Below are 21119 nucleotides of genomic sequence, written 5' to 3' on the forward strand. Positions count from 1 at the left end.
TCAGCACAGAGCGTATTATCAGAAGTTGATCAACCAAACCGAGACCATTGTATTGAACGGTTCAATACGAATACTCGTATTTTTGCACCCCTAGTTAATAGGAATAGATTATAAATAGAACAGAATAAATAGAAAAAAGAATGGATTGTTGTGCAAATAGAATGTAAAAATAATGACAGCAAACCAAGTTGTATTTATATTGTGTGCTAAATGAGAACTGGTCTTTTTACTACTTTTGTTTCTTGACTGGAAGCACTGACTAGTTATGTGCAGTTAGTTATGTTTATCAAATGAGAAATAATTCACTGTAAGATGTTACACAGGAGTGGAGGAGTAGGGCGTTCATGGCTTTAGGTGAAATATCTGAAGGGGCACATAAAGACCTACAGAGCTCATTTCTGGTAAGTTCCTTGACACACAAACTAGAATCATTGGGGATGACTTAACAGTGACAAAACTCCTGATACTGACATTATCACGCCAAGGACAGCTGAGTAATGTGGGAATATCTGTTTTGTTATCAGTTCTACCTGCTCAATTGAATCCTCCTTTTTATTTACCAAAATTATTCTTCCTCTCAACCTTCTTTCCTGTCTCTTGCAACATTTCCTCTTATGAGGACGCTCCCTTTCCTCTTTGCAGTTAAAAGTGCATTTTTCCACTCTTGCTGCAGCTGTGGTAGAGAAAATCCAGAATGTATGGTCTTGAGTCCGTGTTTGAGATTTATAAGCCCCTCGATAAAAGCATCTATGGCCGCACCCTCCAAATAATGATGCTGCACAGAAACAGATTTAACCTAATTTCAATGAAGACAATTCGAGGTCCTCCCTACATTGAGTCACCTCCCTCCCCGTCCCGCCTCGCCCAACATATGCTCGGGGCTTAGCATGAGGAGTTGGGAGCTATTTGTCCTTGGCAACCACCTCAAGCCGTGGACGGAATACAGAAGAACGCATGTGAGTGCTGATGAAACTGAGAGAACTGGCTGTCAGACACCATACATCAATACCAATATAATGCAGACCGCATTCCAGTTTTGTATTCCTATTTGCATTCAGACGACGAGTGCCGGTATTGCATAGAAAACAAGAGTATATAAGTGTGTGGTTTAGTTAACGTATTGACTCGAATAGGTACAGTATATGCCCGTTGTGCAGATCAGCTGATTTTCCTGATTGTCATTGGCGATTAATGCCTTGTAATAATTATTTTTGTTTTACGTAACATTATCACTGAAGGACAAGTCTAAACATGTTACATACTGAGAGCAAGTACGGAACAAGCATACTAATAGCTAAGCTAACCGCTAAACTAGCTTTAAACAACACCCAAAATATGTTTTTGGTAAAGTTTAAGAAGTGTAAATGGAACCACGTTTAAGCAGAAAGTAAGTAGTTAATAACAGGTGATTAATAAGAGACAGAGAAAGGATAATATTACAACTGTTGATGTGTTGGCATTTTAACAGTCAGTACTCGATACAGTAGTAGATTGATACTAGCGTGATTAGGGCGATATTTTTTATTTTGCCAGAACTACTTATTTTTGTTTTTGTTAATGTTTACAAACTCAAGGAATAATTCCCAACACAAAAAGGCTTGAGAGTAGTAGATTGTTATTTCTTTGTTTAGTTATTGTGCTATTGACTTTGTTTTGATCAAACAACTGCATGTAATAAAAGAGAATAAGTAACTACCGTATTTTTGGACTATAAGTCGCAGTTTTTTTCATAATTTGGCTGGAGCGACTTATGTGTTAAATTATTAACACAGTACCGTAAAATATCAAATAATATTATTTATCTCATTCGCGGAAGAGAAGGAGAAAATGTCAGCAATCGTCACATACACGTCAACCAATAACAATTCGGCGGGGGAGGGTCATGGCAGAAGTGCATTGTGGGTCATGGAATTCAAACTGCTATATGCTATATGCTACTACCGTAGCTATTAAAGTGGATCATTTCATCGTTGGCGGTAACTTATAAAAACTGAGAAAGGCTGAACAAAAATGGCACCAAAAAGGAAATCATGTACTGCAGATTACACAATATCAAATAATATTATTTATCTCATTCGCGGAAGAGACCAAGAAAATGTCAGCAATCGTCACACACACGTCAGCAATCGTCACATACACGTCAACCAATAACAATTCGGCGGGGGAGGGTCATGGCAGAAGTGCATTGTGGGTCATGTAATGCTAACTGCTATATGCTATATGCTACTGCCGTAGCTATTTGAATGGATCATTTTATCGTTGGCGGTAACTTATAAAAACTGAGAAGGGCTGAACAAAAATTGGACCGAAAGGGAAATCATGTACTGCAGATTACAAGCTGGACATAGTGAAATATGCAGCAGAAAACGACAGGAGGAAGCGGCGCATAACTTTGGAGTTGGCACAGTTGTTTAGAAGCGACATCGAGGAAGAAGATTTCATCGGATTTATCGATTAGGAGTGACAGATTGTTTGGTAAACGTATAGCATCTTCTATATGTTATAGTTATTTGAATGACTCTTACCATAATATGTTACGTTAACATACCAGGCACGTTCTCCGTTGGTTATTTATGCGTCATATAGCTTACACTTATTCAGCCTGTTGTTCACTATTCTTTATTAATTTTGAATTTGCCTTTCAAATGTCTATTCTTGGTGTTGGATTTTATCAAATACATTTCCCCCAAAAATGCGACTTATACTCCAGTGCGACGTATATATGTTTTTTTCCTTCTTTATTATGCATTTTCGGCCGGTGCGACGTATACTCCGGAGCGACTTATAATCCGAAAAATACGGTAGTTTAAATATTGTGTTGATATTGTTAAACTGACAATAGCACTCCCTATAAACAAATAAAACAATTTACAGTTTAAACATGTAATTGATCCATCCATTTTATCCCGCTTATTCCCTTTGGGGTAATTGAATCAGACGATCTCATCATGGAGGGTCAGAATCAGAATCAAAAGCATAAAACCGTGATCGGAACACCCAAACATTACACCGCTCCAAATAAAAAATAAAAATCATTTTCTGCATCGCTCCAGGTCACTAGTTTGTGTTAGTGACAGGAAGAAAAGCTCTGAATCACTTGATGAAAAGTCATTTGACATTTATACAGACATATTTTTCAGTCTTATCTTTTTTGGGAAAAAACACCACCTTTTTAATTGAGATATCTGCAGGTACAATGTGAGGTACTTACTCCTTAGGTGGGTTGAGGTCTTCTGGTCTCGTCTCAAAAAATACTTTTACTTCTTCACACTGGGAAATGTATACTGGAAGCTGGATGAGGGCCTGAATGGGAGCAACAATGTTGGGGAATGTTAGATATAATTACTCTACCACATTACCAAGCAAACTAGTTCCATTTTCAATTTCGTGTTTGGTATGATTGAAATTATGGTAAAACAATTAACACCTTACAGCATTTTAAGGACATTGTTTTTTTCAAAGTATGATCTGTAGAACCTCAACAAGCCCATAGTGATTTGTGAGTTTTCCTGGAATCGTATTCTTCTGTAGGACTACATTTCAAATCCTATTTCAGCACAATTCCCAAATTATTTGACTTGCAAACCGATTCAAAATATTCATTGCACACTGCTGTTGTAATAAGCCCCTTGTGGATGAGTTCAAGTATCTCAGGATCTTGTTCACGAGTGAGGGAATGCGAAGTGAGAGCTCGACAGGCCAATCGGGACAGTATCGGTATTACTGCTGATGCTTGTTGACGTGGTGAAAAGAGAACCAAACCAGAAGACAAAGCTCTCCATTTATCGGTCGGTCTACGTTCGTACCCTCACCTATGGTGACAAGCTTTGGGTAGTGACCGAAAGAGGAAGATAACTGATACAAGTGGCTGAAATCAATAGGTGGAAGAAATTGGATGGATGTAATGACCCGAATATAAGACACTATTTGTTTTTGTAAAACGATGGGGCCGTTTATACATAGAGAAGAGATACATAGAGTAGGCCATCGATCAGTACCGGACAATTTTCATGAAAAGTACATGATCGCGATCGCCGATCAATGCCTTTTCATGCCGACCAGAAACGTCGATCCCATCTTGCTGGGACGGTATTTATTTTTAGTCCCTCAGCTGACCAGCTGGCAGCTGATTATGTGTCTTAATAAACAAGAACCGCTTCCTTAGGCTAATAATAAACACTCCCCATTGCAACAAATAAACTGCATTTCTTAGTATGTATCGTCATCAAGAGGACGACGAGGCTCAACATGTTACACATCAATTCAGAGGTCTACAGATTAATACATGCAACCAATTGGTGGTTTTAAACACCTTATTCCAGAAAGACAGTATGAGCTTTTCATCCTGTCACTCTCACATACCAGTAACTTGGAGAAATGCAACTGAAAAAAAGTGGAAAACAACAGGGGGGAAGTTATGATGGTAATGACCAGTAAAGCAGTCATCAAGCAACTGTTAAGCAGCTAAGAAATAAGACATATGTTTTAAATGTAATCAACTTGTTGTTATTTCACTGATACTGCAAACTTGATTAAGAAAATATTCAATTGGTCTTGAAAATGTTCTCATATCCAGGTCAATTTACTTAACATTCATGTTCACAATTTTATTGGTAAAGATTTAAAATAGATGTGGGAGTAATGGTTGCATGGTTTTTCTCAGAGACAACATCCTGATCTTGTTCTGTCTTACGTCCCTCCTTGTCCTCCCTGTGGAGGATCCCTTGCAGAAGACAGATTGAGTCTGACAACACGGCTGCAAATGAAGACAAACAGCCATGTTTCCCCGCATCACTTCTACTTTTGTCTTTCAAACCTGCAAAAAGGGGCAATCCAAACTATCACCTCTCATGCTTGATGGCCAAAATCAAGAATCAGAACACTGACTTTGTGCCACGCCCTCTTATGGTGTAGCTGGCAGGCAAACCCCGACAATATCCATCAAGCGCTCTCTACCTCAGGTTTTAATACTCTTAAGTGTTTCTCTTCTGTCCTTCGAGGGAGCACGGTGACTCTAACGTCAGGACTGGCAGCCAGGCACCCAAACCAAGGTGCCCTCGTCCCACGTGGCACTTTGCCTTGTCATACAGACTTGGGTAAAGCCACTTTTCCACCAGCTTAGCTGCCAAAGTCAAAAATATATACCTACTGATTCACGGTGACCACAGTGTTGCTCATTCATCTCCTGAGCTGAATGCTTGATTTATGGGTGACAGCCCCGTTGACGATGTCTGGCCCCGCGACCCATGGAAAGCAACGCACTGTGCAAGAGGTCAAAGTTCACGGCCAACCTTGGATTTATGTCCCTCTTCTTGTCAGACGGTGGCTCGTCCCCTCATTACGATGCTCTCCAGGGACGAGACAGGAGGGAGAGCACGGCAGGCCTACATTACTGCAAATGGACTTTATGGGTGTTCTTTACAGCAGCCGGCATTTAGGTAATTGTGTATGTTTGTGTGTGTGTGTGAATGGGTTCTCAGACAACAGTGAGATGATATCCGCCATGCAATCAGGAAGCTATGTACAATGTTATCTTGGTTTCTGTTAATAATCCTTTCCAAAAAGTCTGACAAAGACCAATTTTTTATAAAAAAACAAAGCAATTTTCCCATAAGTATTAATGTAGATTTTACTACAATCGTCCCTCACCACATCACACTTTCACTAAATCAAGTCTTATATGTATTACATTGCAGTATTAGTCACATTTTCGATTATTACGTTGTGGCGATCGATAAAGATATTCACTAAGAAGGGATTCCATTTCCGGGTTGAGGGTGAACAATGTTAATAATGCAGAGGCTAATTTTGGCGATATTTTATCTTCACGATGACAAGTACCGCCATCAACTTTTGAGTCGGGGTTGGGATGGACTTCATCTTCAACTTCTGCCTCGTCAAGAACACATAGGTGAGCCTTTGACATGAATAATGTCAAACGACGAGACGATAGACGTGCCAGTACTGGCGCACCGCTTAATGCTAACGAGACTGCGATCAGCAGCTGTCTGGGCAATGCTAAGCAGAGAAAAACTCTGTTGATGCACTTCATTCATTTAGGTTTTTACTGTTAGCATGCTAACATTAGCATGTTAGCTCTTTTAAAGCTAATTTTACAGGCATACACCTCAGAGTCATATAACTTGGAACTGTACTTGACACATGCTAACTGTTCCTATGCTAACTTTTAGAACTAATTTTACAGGTATGCCAAGAGTTATATACCTTGGTATTTGACACATGCTGTTAGCATGCTAGTTAGCTTTATCTTTAAAAAATGTTGCGGATCCGCCCCTTAGAGTCACATATTTTATACAGCCGCACTACCCATTTTACAGATTTTATTGATAGATGCTAATTGTTATTGTCCTATCTTTGTTTGTAGCTAATTTTAAAGGCATAAACCTCAGAGGCTTCAGCTCAGACCTTGGTACTTCACACATGCTAGATGTTTATGTTAAGTGAATTATTTTTGTGATTTTTGCGGGTGCGTTCCTCCAAATCACATACTTTGTTCATCTGCGCTACCTATATACAGATTTAATCAGATTAAAAATAATACATTCTTGTCAAACAGTAATAATTGCTTCCAACATCTCCAGGACAAGAGCTGTGAGCCTGGTAGATCAAAATTCCCACCCCTGCCTGAGCTTTCTGACATTCCCTTACACATCCCGCCTCTGATTCTACCTCTAAAAGGTGGAAGTTTCACTGCGGTGTGATTTATATAAAACAGTGACACGCTGGAAAAGCTGTCGTTTGAAAGGAAATGTAAATGCGCTGTTATTGCTAAGCTGTGGCGGAAGTCTGCAATCTATAATGAGCTCTTCTTTAGTAAGGTGTTTTTCTCACAAGCATCATCTGGAACTGGATCAAGCCTTGTGTGACCTCATCCTAACTCAGCAGTTTAGAAGTTGATTTATGCAAAAAAACTAAAAATAAACCAAAGTCTGCGTATTTTTTTATGCATGTTTTTCCTGACTTGGATAAACATGAGATTTCCCAACCAGGGGAATTCCACACCAGTCAGGTTAAAGCTTCAGAAGTGCAAAAAAGGTCTGACTCTGCTCTTTTCCAGCATAAACATGACTTTCCACCTTAACTAAGGGTGGATCAAAAACAATTTAGCTACTTAAGATGTGTTTTTGTAGTTCAAGTTCTCCTTGTCTGAGTGTAGCCCTGTGGTGGTAAAGGTGCTTCAACTCTTCCAATAAATACCTACCGGAAAGACTCCCCTAAGGCCAGATGGTACATCTTAACACTAAAGTCAAAACTAACAAGGAGGTGTGAATATTTTAAGAACACTTGTAAAATGGAAAAAAAACACCACCTACTCACTAAACCTTCTCCCGTTAGCGGAGGGGTGCCCAAACTTTTCGCCTCCAAGGGCCAGAGTGAAAATTTGCCAATGGGCTGCGGGCCAAACATTTTAAGGGATTTTAAGTGTGACACAGCCTAAATGTAAACAATAATGTTCATTTAATTAGTGCAAATAACAATGATTGTTAGCATTGTGGATATGCCATCAATGATTGTGTGTCCTAATACAAGTTTTTACTTACAATACGATAAAGTTATTGGAGCCTTGAGTATCGACTGATATTGATACGATGCGATATCAGCAGGAATCCTATATACATTTATTATTTTGGAGTGTGGAATGCTAGAAAAGGTTTTATCATGTGAAATTAGTCAAACTAAATAATGATAGGTATGAAAAAATACACTAACCCATTTATTAATACATTTCTGGAATGGACTTATGCTGTCTTTAAGTTGAAGTGGAGTGGCAATTGTTTAGTTTTTTTTAAATTACGCTCATGACATAAGTTGAATGATGCGGACACGTTATTTCTATGGACATTTTGTAATATTTTTTTAAATACTTTATTAACAAATGTCATGTTTTAGACTGCAATATCAATCAATTAAGGGCGCTTATTACGTATGACTAGCTTATGTGTAATTGTGTGCTTAGCTGTTGTGTAGGTGCTCGCTTCAAATAGTCTATTTCTTCAGTTTTGGAGTGTCATTTTTTTTTGTGCACATTAGTTCATTAAATCAAACTCATGACATAATTAGTTGAATGATTCGGACAAGGTTGTTACTGGATACTTTCTAATGCGCTTTCAGCCTTGGAGACTTTGTTTCTTTAAGTAATTTGCAACTATTATTATGTATTTGTTTATATATTAACAAATGTCCTGTTTTAAACTGCCATATTGTTTAATCAGGAACACATATGTCCCATGTTTGTGGTATTGTGCGCTTAGCTGTTGTGTAGATGCTAGCACAAGTAAATACGATTGCAGGATTGCTTGCAATGGAGCCTACTATTTATAAAAAGTTTAGATGCAACCCAATGTAATCCCGTATTGTTTTTTTTTTATGACATCAAACAAATATCCAATATAAACTTTAGAGAGCTTGAAACAATTTAATTTGGGAAGCCATCCTTTGTCAGACCTTTGTATAAATTAAATCATAATGCTCAAGAGTCTTAACCTTCGCCCCATCAAATACCTTCAAATGAACGAGACGCACTCGGAAATTTTGAATGAAGTCTTCCCAGTGGAAGCGGAACTAAACAACAATAAAACGGGTACAAGGTTTGGGCAACCATCTAAATGTTTTCCTTTTGCTCCAAAGGAAATTAGTTGCAAACCATTGGAAAATGTATGGCTGCAGCTCTGCTAGAGTGGAGCCTAACCCAGTGTTGTTGTACATTTGTCCTTCTTTTGTGAGGGGATTACTCTAATACGAGTTGCGAAATGAGCCGTGTAAGACAAATGCAAGTTAAGAATGGTCTGTATTGTTTTCAAGGATTACACAAACAACAAATTATGTCTTTGGATGGAAAATACTTTATTAACCAGAATATCCTCTTGAAAGCCAGTGTCCTCTGCAGTGGACATTGGTTTGCATTACATGGCTATTTGATTTCCAAAATGTGTCAATCTGTTGAAAGGAATACTGTACACAAAAACGTCTACCAATGTGTTTTATTCCAAGATCAGTTTTATTTGTTGTTTATTTATCTTATTTATAACCTGTTTGATATCATACACTGTATACAGTAGTACCTCAACTTATGAACTTAATTGGTTCTGTGATGGAGCTTTTAACTCAAAACACTTGTTTTTCAAATCAACATCTCCCGTTTTAAATGAATTGAAATCAATTTAATCGGTGCTTGGCCCCATCAAAACGGCTTCAATGGCATTTATACAAGTTTAATTTAGTCCACATGTCTACAAAACAAGAACAATCAACTACAAAGAAGTATGTACATGCTCGGTATACTCACCCTGCAGTATTCATTGATGGGCCTTAGCCTTTTCATGGCCACATCTCTGATATGGCTCCTTCTGAACAGGATCTTTCCTGTAAAAAAAGAAAAAAAAAAACACTTGTACGAACCACTTGAAAATGGGTGTTCTCACCATAAGCACAATCAGGAGTGTGTTTTTCTGTCAGTTGGCACACATGTCAAGGATTATAATTATCTTGTCTTTTAAAAACACAAATTATGCTGTCACTGCTTGGTCTTATCTTCCTCACTAACTTACTAATTACAGGTGCAGACACGCTATACAACTACCGTCTATCCCCAGGGGTTTTCCTAATTTATTCCCATGACTATGTATGTTTTCCCTACTCCTGAATAGTGAAGATTGTTAAATCCTGTACCTCTAACAGGTTGCCTTTACTATTGTTTCCAACTCTCCCATCCAAGGCAAAACCCAGTAACTAAATTTTGGTCAAAACTGAGCTGATAATAATTTTGGAGTTCCTAGGTAATATGCTTTACATTAGTGTATGCGATATTGTAATTTGTTCCGTAAGTAAGCTGTTACGTGCATGGCAGGACCTAGCAACTACAACAGAAAACCTAGTATCTCAAGGGACCAATCGGAGCTTCTTTGTCAGTCGCCTTATTGTCTTTAATGAGACATTTGCACAAATGGGGGCCGACGGTCAACCTGATTATGTGATATTATGGCACGAGGGGATATTTGGAATATTGGCCCAGGACGTTGCAAGCGCCTTCATTAAAAGTATTGTTCTTGATTCTTCCCCTTGCATACTCTTTTGGGCAGGTAACTGTGGAGGTAAAAAAAAAAACTGGACGCTGTACACGGCTCTTGCCCAATGTGCAAACGCAGAATGGGGCCCACCCGAGATTGTACTAAAATATCTGGAGAAAGGGCACACGTTCATGAGAGCAGATTCAATCCATGGCTCAATCGGCAAGAAAATGAAAGCTCAAGAAAACATCTATACGTTTGATGACTTTGTAGATCTTTGTAAGACAGCATCAAGATAAATTTGTTTTACTTTATTTTCTCAAAATCAGTTAGAAGTGAGTTACTAGGTTTTGCTTTTGGACGGAAGAACTAGGGATGGAATGATAAACAGTATAAAAAGGTAAAAATCGATTAGTATTGTCGTTTTAAATTAAGATTATCAAAAACACGGGATTGATAACTGCACTTTGATGAACTCACGGACCGATTAGCACTATCTTAAATGCTAACATTTAGCAACAACCTAACACAGAAGACACACTAGCAACTAAGATTTTCAATTGTGCGCATTGAATCTACAGGACATGCTCCCTTAAAACAGATTGATGATATATACTCACAAGGTTTTTATTTTAATTTTATTTGAACAACTTTTTTCACACAGACCGAGGTGTCTACAACAGGAAGTGAACTTATATGATGTCACATGAATTGTAAGTTAAGCACTCAATTTGATCAATCAATAAAACAATAAAAAACCTTGTAACACTATAACAAATTAAAATGGAAGAAAATTAACATAACTTATTTTTTGGACCATGGGAGCACCAGATTATAGGGCACATTGAAGGGGTCATGTTATGATTTTTTTTCCTACATTTGAAACACTTTTTTGTGGTCTACATAACATGTAATGGTGGGTTTTTGGTCTAAATGTTGCACGGATTATGTTTTACAGATCATCTTCAAGTCGCTTTCTGACCGTCTCTTCAGTCTTATTTACGTGGCTCCATTTCGACTGCGTCTTTTTCCCGTCATCTTTGTTGTACCGGTAGTTTCTAGCACTTCCATAGCAAATCTACTGACAGATATGGGGCATTCTATCAAATTAAAGCAAAGTGATGTCCCTTAACCAAAAAAATGTTTTATTCAAACACTTAATTATTCAAACAAACATTTTTTTTTTACTTACGTTGTATTATCATCCGTCAAACCCAGGGTATTAATTGAGAGAGTGAAATGATAAACGGATACAAAATCATCTTTTATATAGCACTTTCTATTGAGAAGGAGCTGTCCCCAATCGTGACACCTAAATTTAAATTTCTGAAAATACTGCTTAAAACATTTGCTTCAACGGTGAAATTTAACAGATCTCTATGATTAAATTTATACATATTTTGAAAGATGTAGATTTATTGCAGGTTTATTTTTTTAATTAAAAAACTGTGCTCAAAAAATCATGTCCTTAGTTTTAACGTCACTACCGGAACATAAGCGTTTTAGAGATTCAAAATTTAGGCCACACCCCTACATTTTTGACCAGGAAGTGACATTGCATTTTTTCTCATCATGGCTGTATGGTAGGTAACTCAATCCTAAAGTTTTTAAAAAGTGTGTTCCAAAGTCTGAAAATCGGTGTGTATCTTTAAAAACTGACACTTTTCAGCATTTATGAAACATAGTATGTTTTCATGAGTGTACCACTCTTCAAATATGTGTTTGCTAGCCATTTGCTTTCTAGCGTTATTTAGTTTTGGTAAAAAAATCGCTAGAATTGTCCGTCTTGAAATATATAATAACGTTTCAGTAGTGACATGATCATTTTGGTAGGGACAAAATGAAAGGGAACATAGTTTATTCCTATCATTTTGAAATGATGTGTTTAGTAAGTCTTAAAATAAATTATTATTTTCAGGAATCATTGTTTCAATAATCTATTCAAAGCAAATACGCATGTTTTTAATGTAATGCCAGTTTCTATCTGTAATTATACAGTTCGAGAGAAAGAATCAAGACACCAACATGCCATAACCAAATACAAAAAGTGGAAAAGAAAGTTTGAGAGGATACAGAGAAAGAGTAAAAGCTGACCCAGTTAACATCAAGAATATTTGAAGAAGGAATAAGAAAGAAATAAGAAAAGAAACGAAGAAGGGAAAGTTTGAAATCATCAACGATTTATCGGCCAGGGAGCAAAAGAAGGTTAACCCTCAACCTGGAGGTCAAAGACCATGTTTACCCGACAGGCCAAAGTAGACCAAATCAGATTTTTTAAAAATCTGATTTTATTATAGCTGACTGTTTGAATTATAAGCAACATGTGATATTTATCAGAGTCCAGTATAAACGCACCCAGGCCCCAGTGTGGCCTCGATGTCACATGCGATCACCGGATTATTTATTTCACTACTACAGGGGAAAACATGGAGGCCACAGCGTGTCAATTAGTTTGTGACGTGGCTATTGAGAAGAAATAGGCAGAAGATGGAAATCAACAGGAGGACAATGAAAAAAATTGCAAAAAGGATGGCTTCACGGTGGGAGAGGGGTTAGTGCGTCTGCCTCACAATACGAAGTTCCTGCAGTCCTGGGTTCAAATCCAGGCTCGGGATCTTTCTGTGTGGAGTTTGCATGTTCTCCCCGTGAATGCGTGGGTTCCCTCCGGGTACTCCGGCTTCCTCCCACTTCCAAAGACATGCACCTGGGGATAGATTAATTGGCAACACTAAATTGGCCCTAGTGTGTGAATGTGAGTGTGAATGTTGTCTGTCTATTTGTGTTGGCCCTGCGATGAGGTGGTGACTTGTCCAGGGTGTACCCTGCCTTCCGCCCGATTGTAGCTGAGATAGGCGCCAGCGACCCCCGCGACCCCTGAAAGGGAATAAGCGGTAGGAAATGGATGGATGGATGGAAAAATCAGATTCCAAACGGATTGAGACTACAGGAAAATATTAAATTTGAAGCACTTTGGGGCCGCAGGTTGGCTAGAGCCTATCTCAGCTGCACTCGGGCGGAAGGCGCAGTACACCCCAGACAAGTGGCCACCTCAGGGTTGGCCCAACACAGATAGACAACAGTCACACACAAGGTTCAAGTAAGTTGAAGTTAAGTCCATCATCTATCTATCTTCTACTGCTTGTACCTTTTGGGGTTGCGGGGGGTGCTGGAGCCTATCTCAGCTGCATTTGGGCGGAAGGCAGGTTACAATCTGGACAAGTCATTACCTCATCGCAGGGCCAACACAGATAGACAACATTCCCACTCACATTCACACACGGGCCAATTTAGTGTTGCCAATCAACCTATCCCCAGGTGCATGTCTTTGGCGGTGGGAGGAAGCCGGAGTACCCGGAGGAAATCCACGTAGTCACGGGGAGAACATGCAAACTCCACTCAGAAAGATTCCGAGCTTGAACTCAGGATTACTCAGGACCTTTGTATTGTGAGGCACATGCACTAACCCCTGTGACACCGTGCTCCCCTCAATCTGATCAGTGTTATGCATTTTAAAAAGAAAGATTGCATGTTGATTTTGAAGAAGTTCATATAAATGAAATAAGAAAATATGTGAAAAAAAAAAAAATCTTATGGATTTTATTGTGAAAAAACATTGATTGATTGATTGATTTAAACTTGTATTAGTAGATTGCACAGTTCAGTATATATTCCGTACGATTGACCACTAAATGGTAACACCCGAATAAGTTCTCCAGCTTGTTTAAGTCGGGATCCACGTTAATCATGGTAGTAATGATTTTTACAATATAATCTTTACACCTGATAAGTAAGCATTATATTAACAGATTAACATAATATTTTACGTTTGTATATCCATATTTGAAGGCTATGAGTCAGTAGTGACAAATTTGGGGAGAGGACATCCATCCATCCATCCATCCATCTTCTTCCGCTTATCCGAGGTCGGGTCGCGGCGGCAGCAGCCTAAGCAGGGAAGCCCAGACTTCCCTCTCCCCAGCCACTTCGTCTAGCTCTTCCCGGGGGATCCCGAGGCGTTCCCAGGCCAGCCGGGAGACATAGTCTTCCCAACGTGTCCTGGGTCTTCCCCGAGGCCTCCTACCGGTTGGACGTGCCCTAAACACCTCCCTCGGGAGGCGTTCGGGTGGCATCCTGACCAGATGCCCGAACCACCTCATCTGGCTCCTCTCGATGTGGAGGAGCAGCGGCTTTACTTTGAGTTCCTCCCGGATGACAGAGCTTCTCACCCTATCTCTAAGGGAGAGCCCCGCCACCCGGTGGAGGAAACTCATTTCGGCCGCTTGTACCCGTGATCTTATCCTTTCGGTCATGACCCAAAGCTCATGACCATAGGTGAGGATGGGAACGTAGATCGACCGGTAAATTGAGAGCTTTGCCTTCCGGCTCAGCTCCTTCTTCACCACAACAGATCGGTACAACGTCCGCATTACTGAAGACGCCGCACCGATCCGCCTGTCGATCTCACCTCTATATTTGTCCTCTCTGGGGAGAGGACAAATATTCCTAAATATTCTGAAAATACAACATATAAATTGACTGTTCTTTTTACAGAAATGTGTGCTTCAGATATTGTACAATATACAGTATATAGGGCAAAGATTTGAGAATACAACTTACAAAAAAAAAATATTCCCAACCTCCCTTTGAATCAATTTGGTAGAATGACCCATACAAGTTTGAACTGTACGCTACTTTATATTAGATATGGCAACAGTGGAGGATTAATGCCCCACAAGAAGAGAACTACAGGAAAAGAAGGAGCTCATTGACTACTCCGCGGGCTACAATGTCGAAAACTTACAAATTTACTTGACTTATGCAGATCCCAAATACACATCAGCAGGGACCAATAAGTAAGAAAAGTTGGTTTGCAAAACAGATCGAAACAAAACGCCAGATAATGTCACCTAATAGGTGCCATGTTGGGGTCCTTATACACACACCAAATTAATATTGGTATGCTGACGAACAGCACGTCTGACTGCGGTAGCCACAAGCCGTCAAGCGGTGCTGCTTCGTAGCTTACCAAAGTCGTACTAAAACATTGTAACAACTTTCTGAGCACCGTGAGTAATGTTTTTTATTTTCAATTAAACATCAAAGTTTTGGCCTTACTTGCTAACCTGCCCTTGCTAGAGTCATTTATTGAACAGAAGGCATCAACCTGCAGTCCACACGTATCCCTCATGTGTGACTGCCATCTACTGGTCACACTTATCATTACACCATTTACCAAATAAAACAACTTCTAGGTCAGTAAGCACAACCAGAATGGATTCATACATTAGGAGCGGCGGGTTCACTGTCGATTTTTGAAAAAAAAGAAAGGATTTTAAGTGCATCTTATTGTCTAAAGCAGTGGTTCTCAACCTTTTTTCAGTGATGTACCCACTGTGAACATTTTTTTTAATTCAAGTACCCCTTAATCAGAGCAAAACATTTTTGGTTGAAAAAAAGAGATAATGAAGTAAAATACAGCACTATGTCATCCGTTTCTGATTTATTAAATTGTATAACAGTGCAAAATATTGCTCATCTGTAGTGGTATTTCTTGAACTATTTGAAAAAAAAGATAAAAATAACTACAAACTTGTTGAAAAATAAACAAGTGATTCAATTATAAATAAAGATTTCTACACATAGAAGTAATCATCAACTTAAAGTGCCCTCTTTGGGGATTGTAATAAAGATCCATCTGGATTCATCAACTTAATTCTAAAAATGTTTTCACAAAAAAAAAAAAAAATCTTTAACATCAATATATAGGGAACATGTCCACAAAAAATCCAGCTGTCAACACTGAATATTGCATTGTTCCATTTATTTTTACAATTAATGAACTTACATTCATATTCTGTTGAAGTGTTATTCTTTAAATATATTTATAAAGGATTTTTGAATTGTTGCTATTTTTAGAATATTTAAAAAAAAAATCTCACGTACCCTTTGGCATACCTTCAAGTACCCCCAGGGGTACGCGTACCCCCATTTGAGAACCACTGGTCTAAAATATTCAAACAATATTCAAACACCAGAATAAAAATAAGTCTCTTTAGAAGCCAGAATACTTAAAGTTGTTTTTTCTGACAAGTAGCGTTTATTGTCTGTCTATTTCTTATACAAACCCCAATTCCATATGAGTTGGGAAATTGTGTTGGATGTAAATATAATCGGAATACAATGATTTGCAAATTCTTTTCAACCCATATTCAATTGAATATGCTAAAAAGAAAAGATATTTGATGGTCGAACTCATAAACTTTATTTTTTTTGCAAATAATAATTAACTTAGAATTTTATGGCTAGAACATGTGCCAAAGTAGTTGGGAAAGGGCATGTTCACCACAGTGTTACATCACCTTTTCTTTTAACAACACTCAATAAACCTTTGGGAATTGAGGAGACACATTTTTGAAGCTTTTCAGGTGGAATTCTTTTCCATTCTTGTTTTATGTACAGCTTAAAGGGGAACATTATCACCAAACCTATGTAAGCATCAATATATACCTTGATGTTGCAGAAAAAAGACCATGTATTTTTTTAACCGATTTCCGAACTCTAAATGGGTGAATTTTGGCAAATTAAACGCCTTTCTGTTTATCGGTCTTTTAGCGATGACGTCAGAACGTGACGTCACCGAGGTAACACACCCGCCATATTCATTTTCACATTACAAACACCGGGTCTCAGCTCTGTTATTTTCCGTTTTTTCGACTATTTTTTGGAACCTTGGAGACATCATGCCTCGTCGGTGTGTTGTCGGAGGGTGTAACTACACTAACAGGGAGGGATTCAAATTGCACCACTGGCAAGAAATCTGCCGCCAGATCCCCATTGAATGTACCAGAGTGTCTTCACATTTGACCGGCGATGCTAAGACAGACATGGCACAGACATGTATGGATAACCTGCAGATGCATTTGCAACGATTAAGTCAACAAAATCACAAAGGTGAGTTTTGTTGATGTTGTTGACTTATGTGCTAATCAGACATATTTGGTCACGGCATGACTGCCAGCTAATCGACGCTAACATGCTACGCTAATCGATGCTAACATGCTATTTACGCTAGCTGTATGTACATTTGAAACTAGATATCCACATTTAATGCGAAACAAACACTTACCAAGCGACGGATTTAAGTTGCTCCAGTGTCACAAGATGCAAAAGTCCTGATCGTTTGGTCTGAACATTTTACCGGCGATGCTAATAAGGCAGCCATGCTATGGGTCACTTCATTAGGTACACCCACGCTATGGCCGAATAGCGTCAATAGCTATTCGCTCAATAGCTTCAATTTCTTCTTCAATTTCGTTTTCGCTATCTGCCTCCATACTCCGACCATCTGTTTCAATACATGCGTAATCTGTTGAATCGCATAAACCGCTGAAATCCGAGTCTGAATCCGAACTAATGTCGCTATATCTTGCTGTGGTAACCGCCATGTTTGTTTGTATTGGCAGCCCTGTATGACGTCACAGGGAAATGGATAGTGGTTTCGAAGATAACGGAAATAAGGCACTTTAAAGCTTTATTTAGGGATATTCCAGGACCGGTAAAATTTAAAAAAAAACTTCAAAAAATACAACAAGCCACTGTGAACTGATTTTTTTTGTTTTTAACCCTTTTGAAATTGTGATAATGTTCCCCTTTAAGTTGTTCAACAGTCCGGGGTCTCCGTTATGGTATTTTAGGCTTCATAATGCGCCACACATTTTCAATGGGAGACAGGTCTAAACTACAGGCAGGCCAGTCTAGTACCCGCACTCTTTTACTATGAAGCCACGCTGTTGTAACAAGTGACTTGGTATTTTCTTGCTGAAATAAGCAAGCCATGATAACGTTGCTTGGATGGCAACATATGCTGCTCCAAAACCTGGATGTACCTTTCAGCTTTAATGGTGCCTTCATAGATGTGTAAGTTACCCATGCCTTGGGCACTAATACACCCCCATACCATCACAGATGCTGGCTTTTCGCCTTTGCACCTAGAACAGTCCTGATGGTTCTTTTCCTCTTTGGTCCGGATGACACGACGTTCATCGTTTCCAAAAAACAATTTGAAATGTGGACTCGTCAGACCCCAGAACACTTTTCCACTTTGCATCAGTCCATCTTAGATGATCTCGGGCCCAGAGAAGCCGGCGGCATTTCTACGTGTCGTTGATAAATGGCTTTGGCTTTGCATAGTAGAGCTTTAACTTGCACTAACAGGTGTAGCGACAAACTGTATTTAGTGACAGTGGTTTTCTGAAGTGTTCCTGAGCCCATGTGGTGATATCCTTTACACACTGATGTCGCTGTTTGATGCAGTACCGCCTGAGGGAACGAAAGTCTGTTATATCATCGCTTATGTTCAGTGATTTCTCCAGATTCTCTGAATATTTTGATGGTATTACGGACCGTAGATGGTAAAATTCCTAAATTCCTTGCAATAGACCGTTGAGAAATGTTGTTCATAAACTGTTTGACTATTTGCTCACGCAGTTGTGGACAAAGGGGTGTACCTACCTGTTCCCAATTAGCCTGCACACCTGTGGGATGTTCCAAATAAGTTTTTGATGAGCATTCCTCAACTTTATCAGTATTTATTGCCAGCTTTCCCAACTTCTTTGTCACGTGTTGCTGGCATCAAATTATAAAGTTAATGATTACTTGCAAAAAAAAAATGTTTATCAGTTTGAACATCAAATATGTTGTCTATGTAGCATATTCAACTGAATATGGGTTGAAAATTATTTGCAAATCATTGTATTCCGTTTATATTTACATCCAACACAATTTCCCACCTCATATGGAAACGGGGTTTGTAGCTTTGTTATCTTAAATACAACTTGGTTGAAATATTTTAGTGTGTGTATAAGTACTTTTGTGCACATTTAACAATACAGCAATAGTAATAATAACCATGATAATTTTGGTCAAAATAATTGTAATGGATTTTGTATATTGTCTCGTTCCTATTTCCAATAAATACATCACATGATGGTGCTGGTATTTAACCCCAAAGTTTGACCCGTGAAGTCGGCTTAATTTAAAATTTCTCACCGAGCTCAATTGGCAACACAACCCATGATAACTTACGGAAGTTTCGGCAAACCACCATGACATTTGTTGCACACCTTTATGGCACTGACAAGAACATATCTGTAAAATTTAGGCAAGTTTGGTTGAACAACACGGCGGCCATCTACTAAAACCAAGCAGGGAGTTTGTACTGATTGCCTAAAAAACACTGATCAATTATCTAAGGATGATCAAACTTTGAGGATATCTGTATTACATTACTTTACAGTTATGGACTCTAAAAACACTTGTGGAATGTTGAAATTTGAGATCTGATTATAATATTTTAGTGTCTTAGAAGTCAAAGCTGGAAAGAGATCCTAAGAGAAAATAGACACTTTTTTGTAAGGTTGAAGTACTTCCTTGGAGGTTTACATTCAGTTTTGAGGGTCCGTTCACTATTTGTCTTCTGAATGTGAAACACATGTCTGAATCGACATGAAGGTAACCAGAAAGAAAGCCTGTTGAAATCGAAGGCTATAGAGTACAAAGATGTGTGGTTGACCTCCTCAAAAAGACCCCAGACTAACTTGCACAATTTGCACAATAGCCACAACCACCAGCACAATAAAATCGCTGCCAGCTCAGTAGGTCAGAAGTCGATAGGGCTTAATATCACAGTATCCATAAACAATAAGTCTGGTTTTCCTTTAGGGGATGGTATGTTATTCTGTCTCTTTCCCCCTCCTTTTACTGACGGAGAGTTCATTAAACAGTCTGTGTGTTTTTTGTGTGTGTGTATCTCCTCAATGAGTTCCAGACCTGCATGGCCTCAAAGAAATCCTATCCCTGACTAACCCACCCTAAGCTTGGTAGGGGAGATGTAGGCGGTGTTTCTGTCTCAAGCTCTTTTCCCAACTGGCGCTCTTATGCAAAACAAACTAATTTGAATCTGTATATCTATCGTAAATCCCTTTGGTCTTGTGTTTTGGATGCACGCTTACCTGGTAGGAAAGGAATTATCCTGCGCTTGGGGTCTTTCTGACCTCCTTCCACTGGGAATTTATCCAGTAATTCCATCTGAAACACAGCAAAAAATATTTAGAAGACACAATGGAATAAATAGCAGAGGAAGGGTCACATTTGTTTTAAACATATCAGCAGTTACTTGGCCAATAAACGAAAAGAAGTCGGCCAGTGTTTAGGAATGCACAGAGCAGATGGTTCAGGCAACCACCAACCGTTACTCCCCTCTTAGTTCATCATATGCTGCAGCTTAGAACACGGGCAGAGTCCAACATTTCTGTTCTCGTCATTATGGAAGCTTAGTTTTGAGTGACTTTTTGCCATATATCATGACCTTGATTCCAGTATTCTTAAAATGTATTTAGTGAAGGTAAGGCAAAAGTTTCTTACTTAGTTAAGCCTGATGCAGCTGCTACATTAATAACAGCATTGTCATCTATAATTTACAGGTGAAAAGACTCAGTTCTTGGACTAGAAGAGATGCCGAATCAGCTTTCCGAGGTCAAAGCACACATTTTGCACTGTCACATTTACTTGTAGACTAAATTATGTGAAATTGATGAACAGAACAAATGTTAAAAAAGTGTCATAAAATGACAACACATTGAATAACCTGATTTTCAAGGTGCCTCGAATGCTGACAAAATTTACACTTAATTCATATTTCTAGAACTAAAAATCATGTCTTAAGGTAAAATTCCCCCTAAAACTGAGACCGTATTGATTTTAAGCGTGTTTTCTAATGAGTTTCAGTCCACTTTTAGCTTCAAAATGTAAGTGGGAGTTTCAGTCCACTTTAACCTTCAAAATGTAAGTGAGCCTGCATCAGCCTGCTGATGTCACCTACAGAATACTGCGTTCCTCCCCAATTACGGTGTTTTTGAAATGATGAAATATGTTTTCCAGATGCATTGATGCAGGTTGTAGAACTACAACTAAAGAAGGGGTCAGCTGGCATACATTTCTAAATAATGGGAAATAGAGGAAAGTATGGACCTCTCCAGTCAAATTGACTCATGTAAAATGGGACCCACCAAGCGAGAGGAGTGTGATTTGCAG

General features: G+C 38.8%; 1 protein-coding gene across 3 annotated transcripts in view; it reads right to left on the minus strand.

The window, feature by feature from the left end:
• sh3pxd2b (SH3 and PX domains 2B) overlaps positions 1–21119 on the minus strand; it is a 69420-nt gene that overhangs the window by 23582 nt on the left and 24719 nt on the right. For all 3 annotated transcript variants that reach the window (XM_061898610.1, XM_061898608.1, XM_061898609.1), the window contains exons 3-5: positions 20039–20114; positions 9308–9384; positions 3212–3303 (exon numbers count right to left, since the gene is read on the minus strand). In XM_061898610.1, the coding sequence (XP_061754594.1) occupies positions 3212–3303; positions 9308–9384; positions 20039–20114 (245 nt within the window). The remainder of the gene's footprint in view (positions 1–3211; positions 3304–9307; positions 9385–20038; positions 20115–21119) is intronic.

Source organism: Nerophis ophidion, linkage group LG04 (genome assembly GCF_033978795.1).
Source record: "Nerophis ophidion isolate RoL-2023_Sa linkage group LG04, RoL_Noph_v1.0, whole genome shotgun sequence".
NCBI lineage: Eukaryota > Metazoa > Chordata > Actinopteri > Syngnathiformes > Syngnathidae > Nerophis > Nerophis ophidion.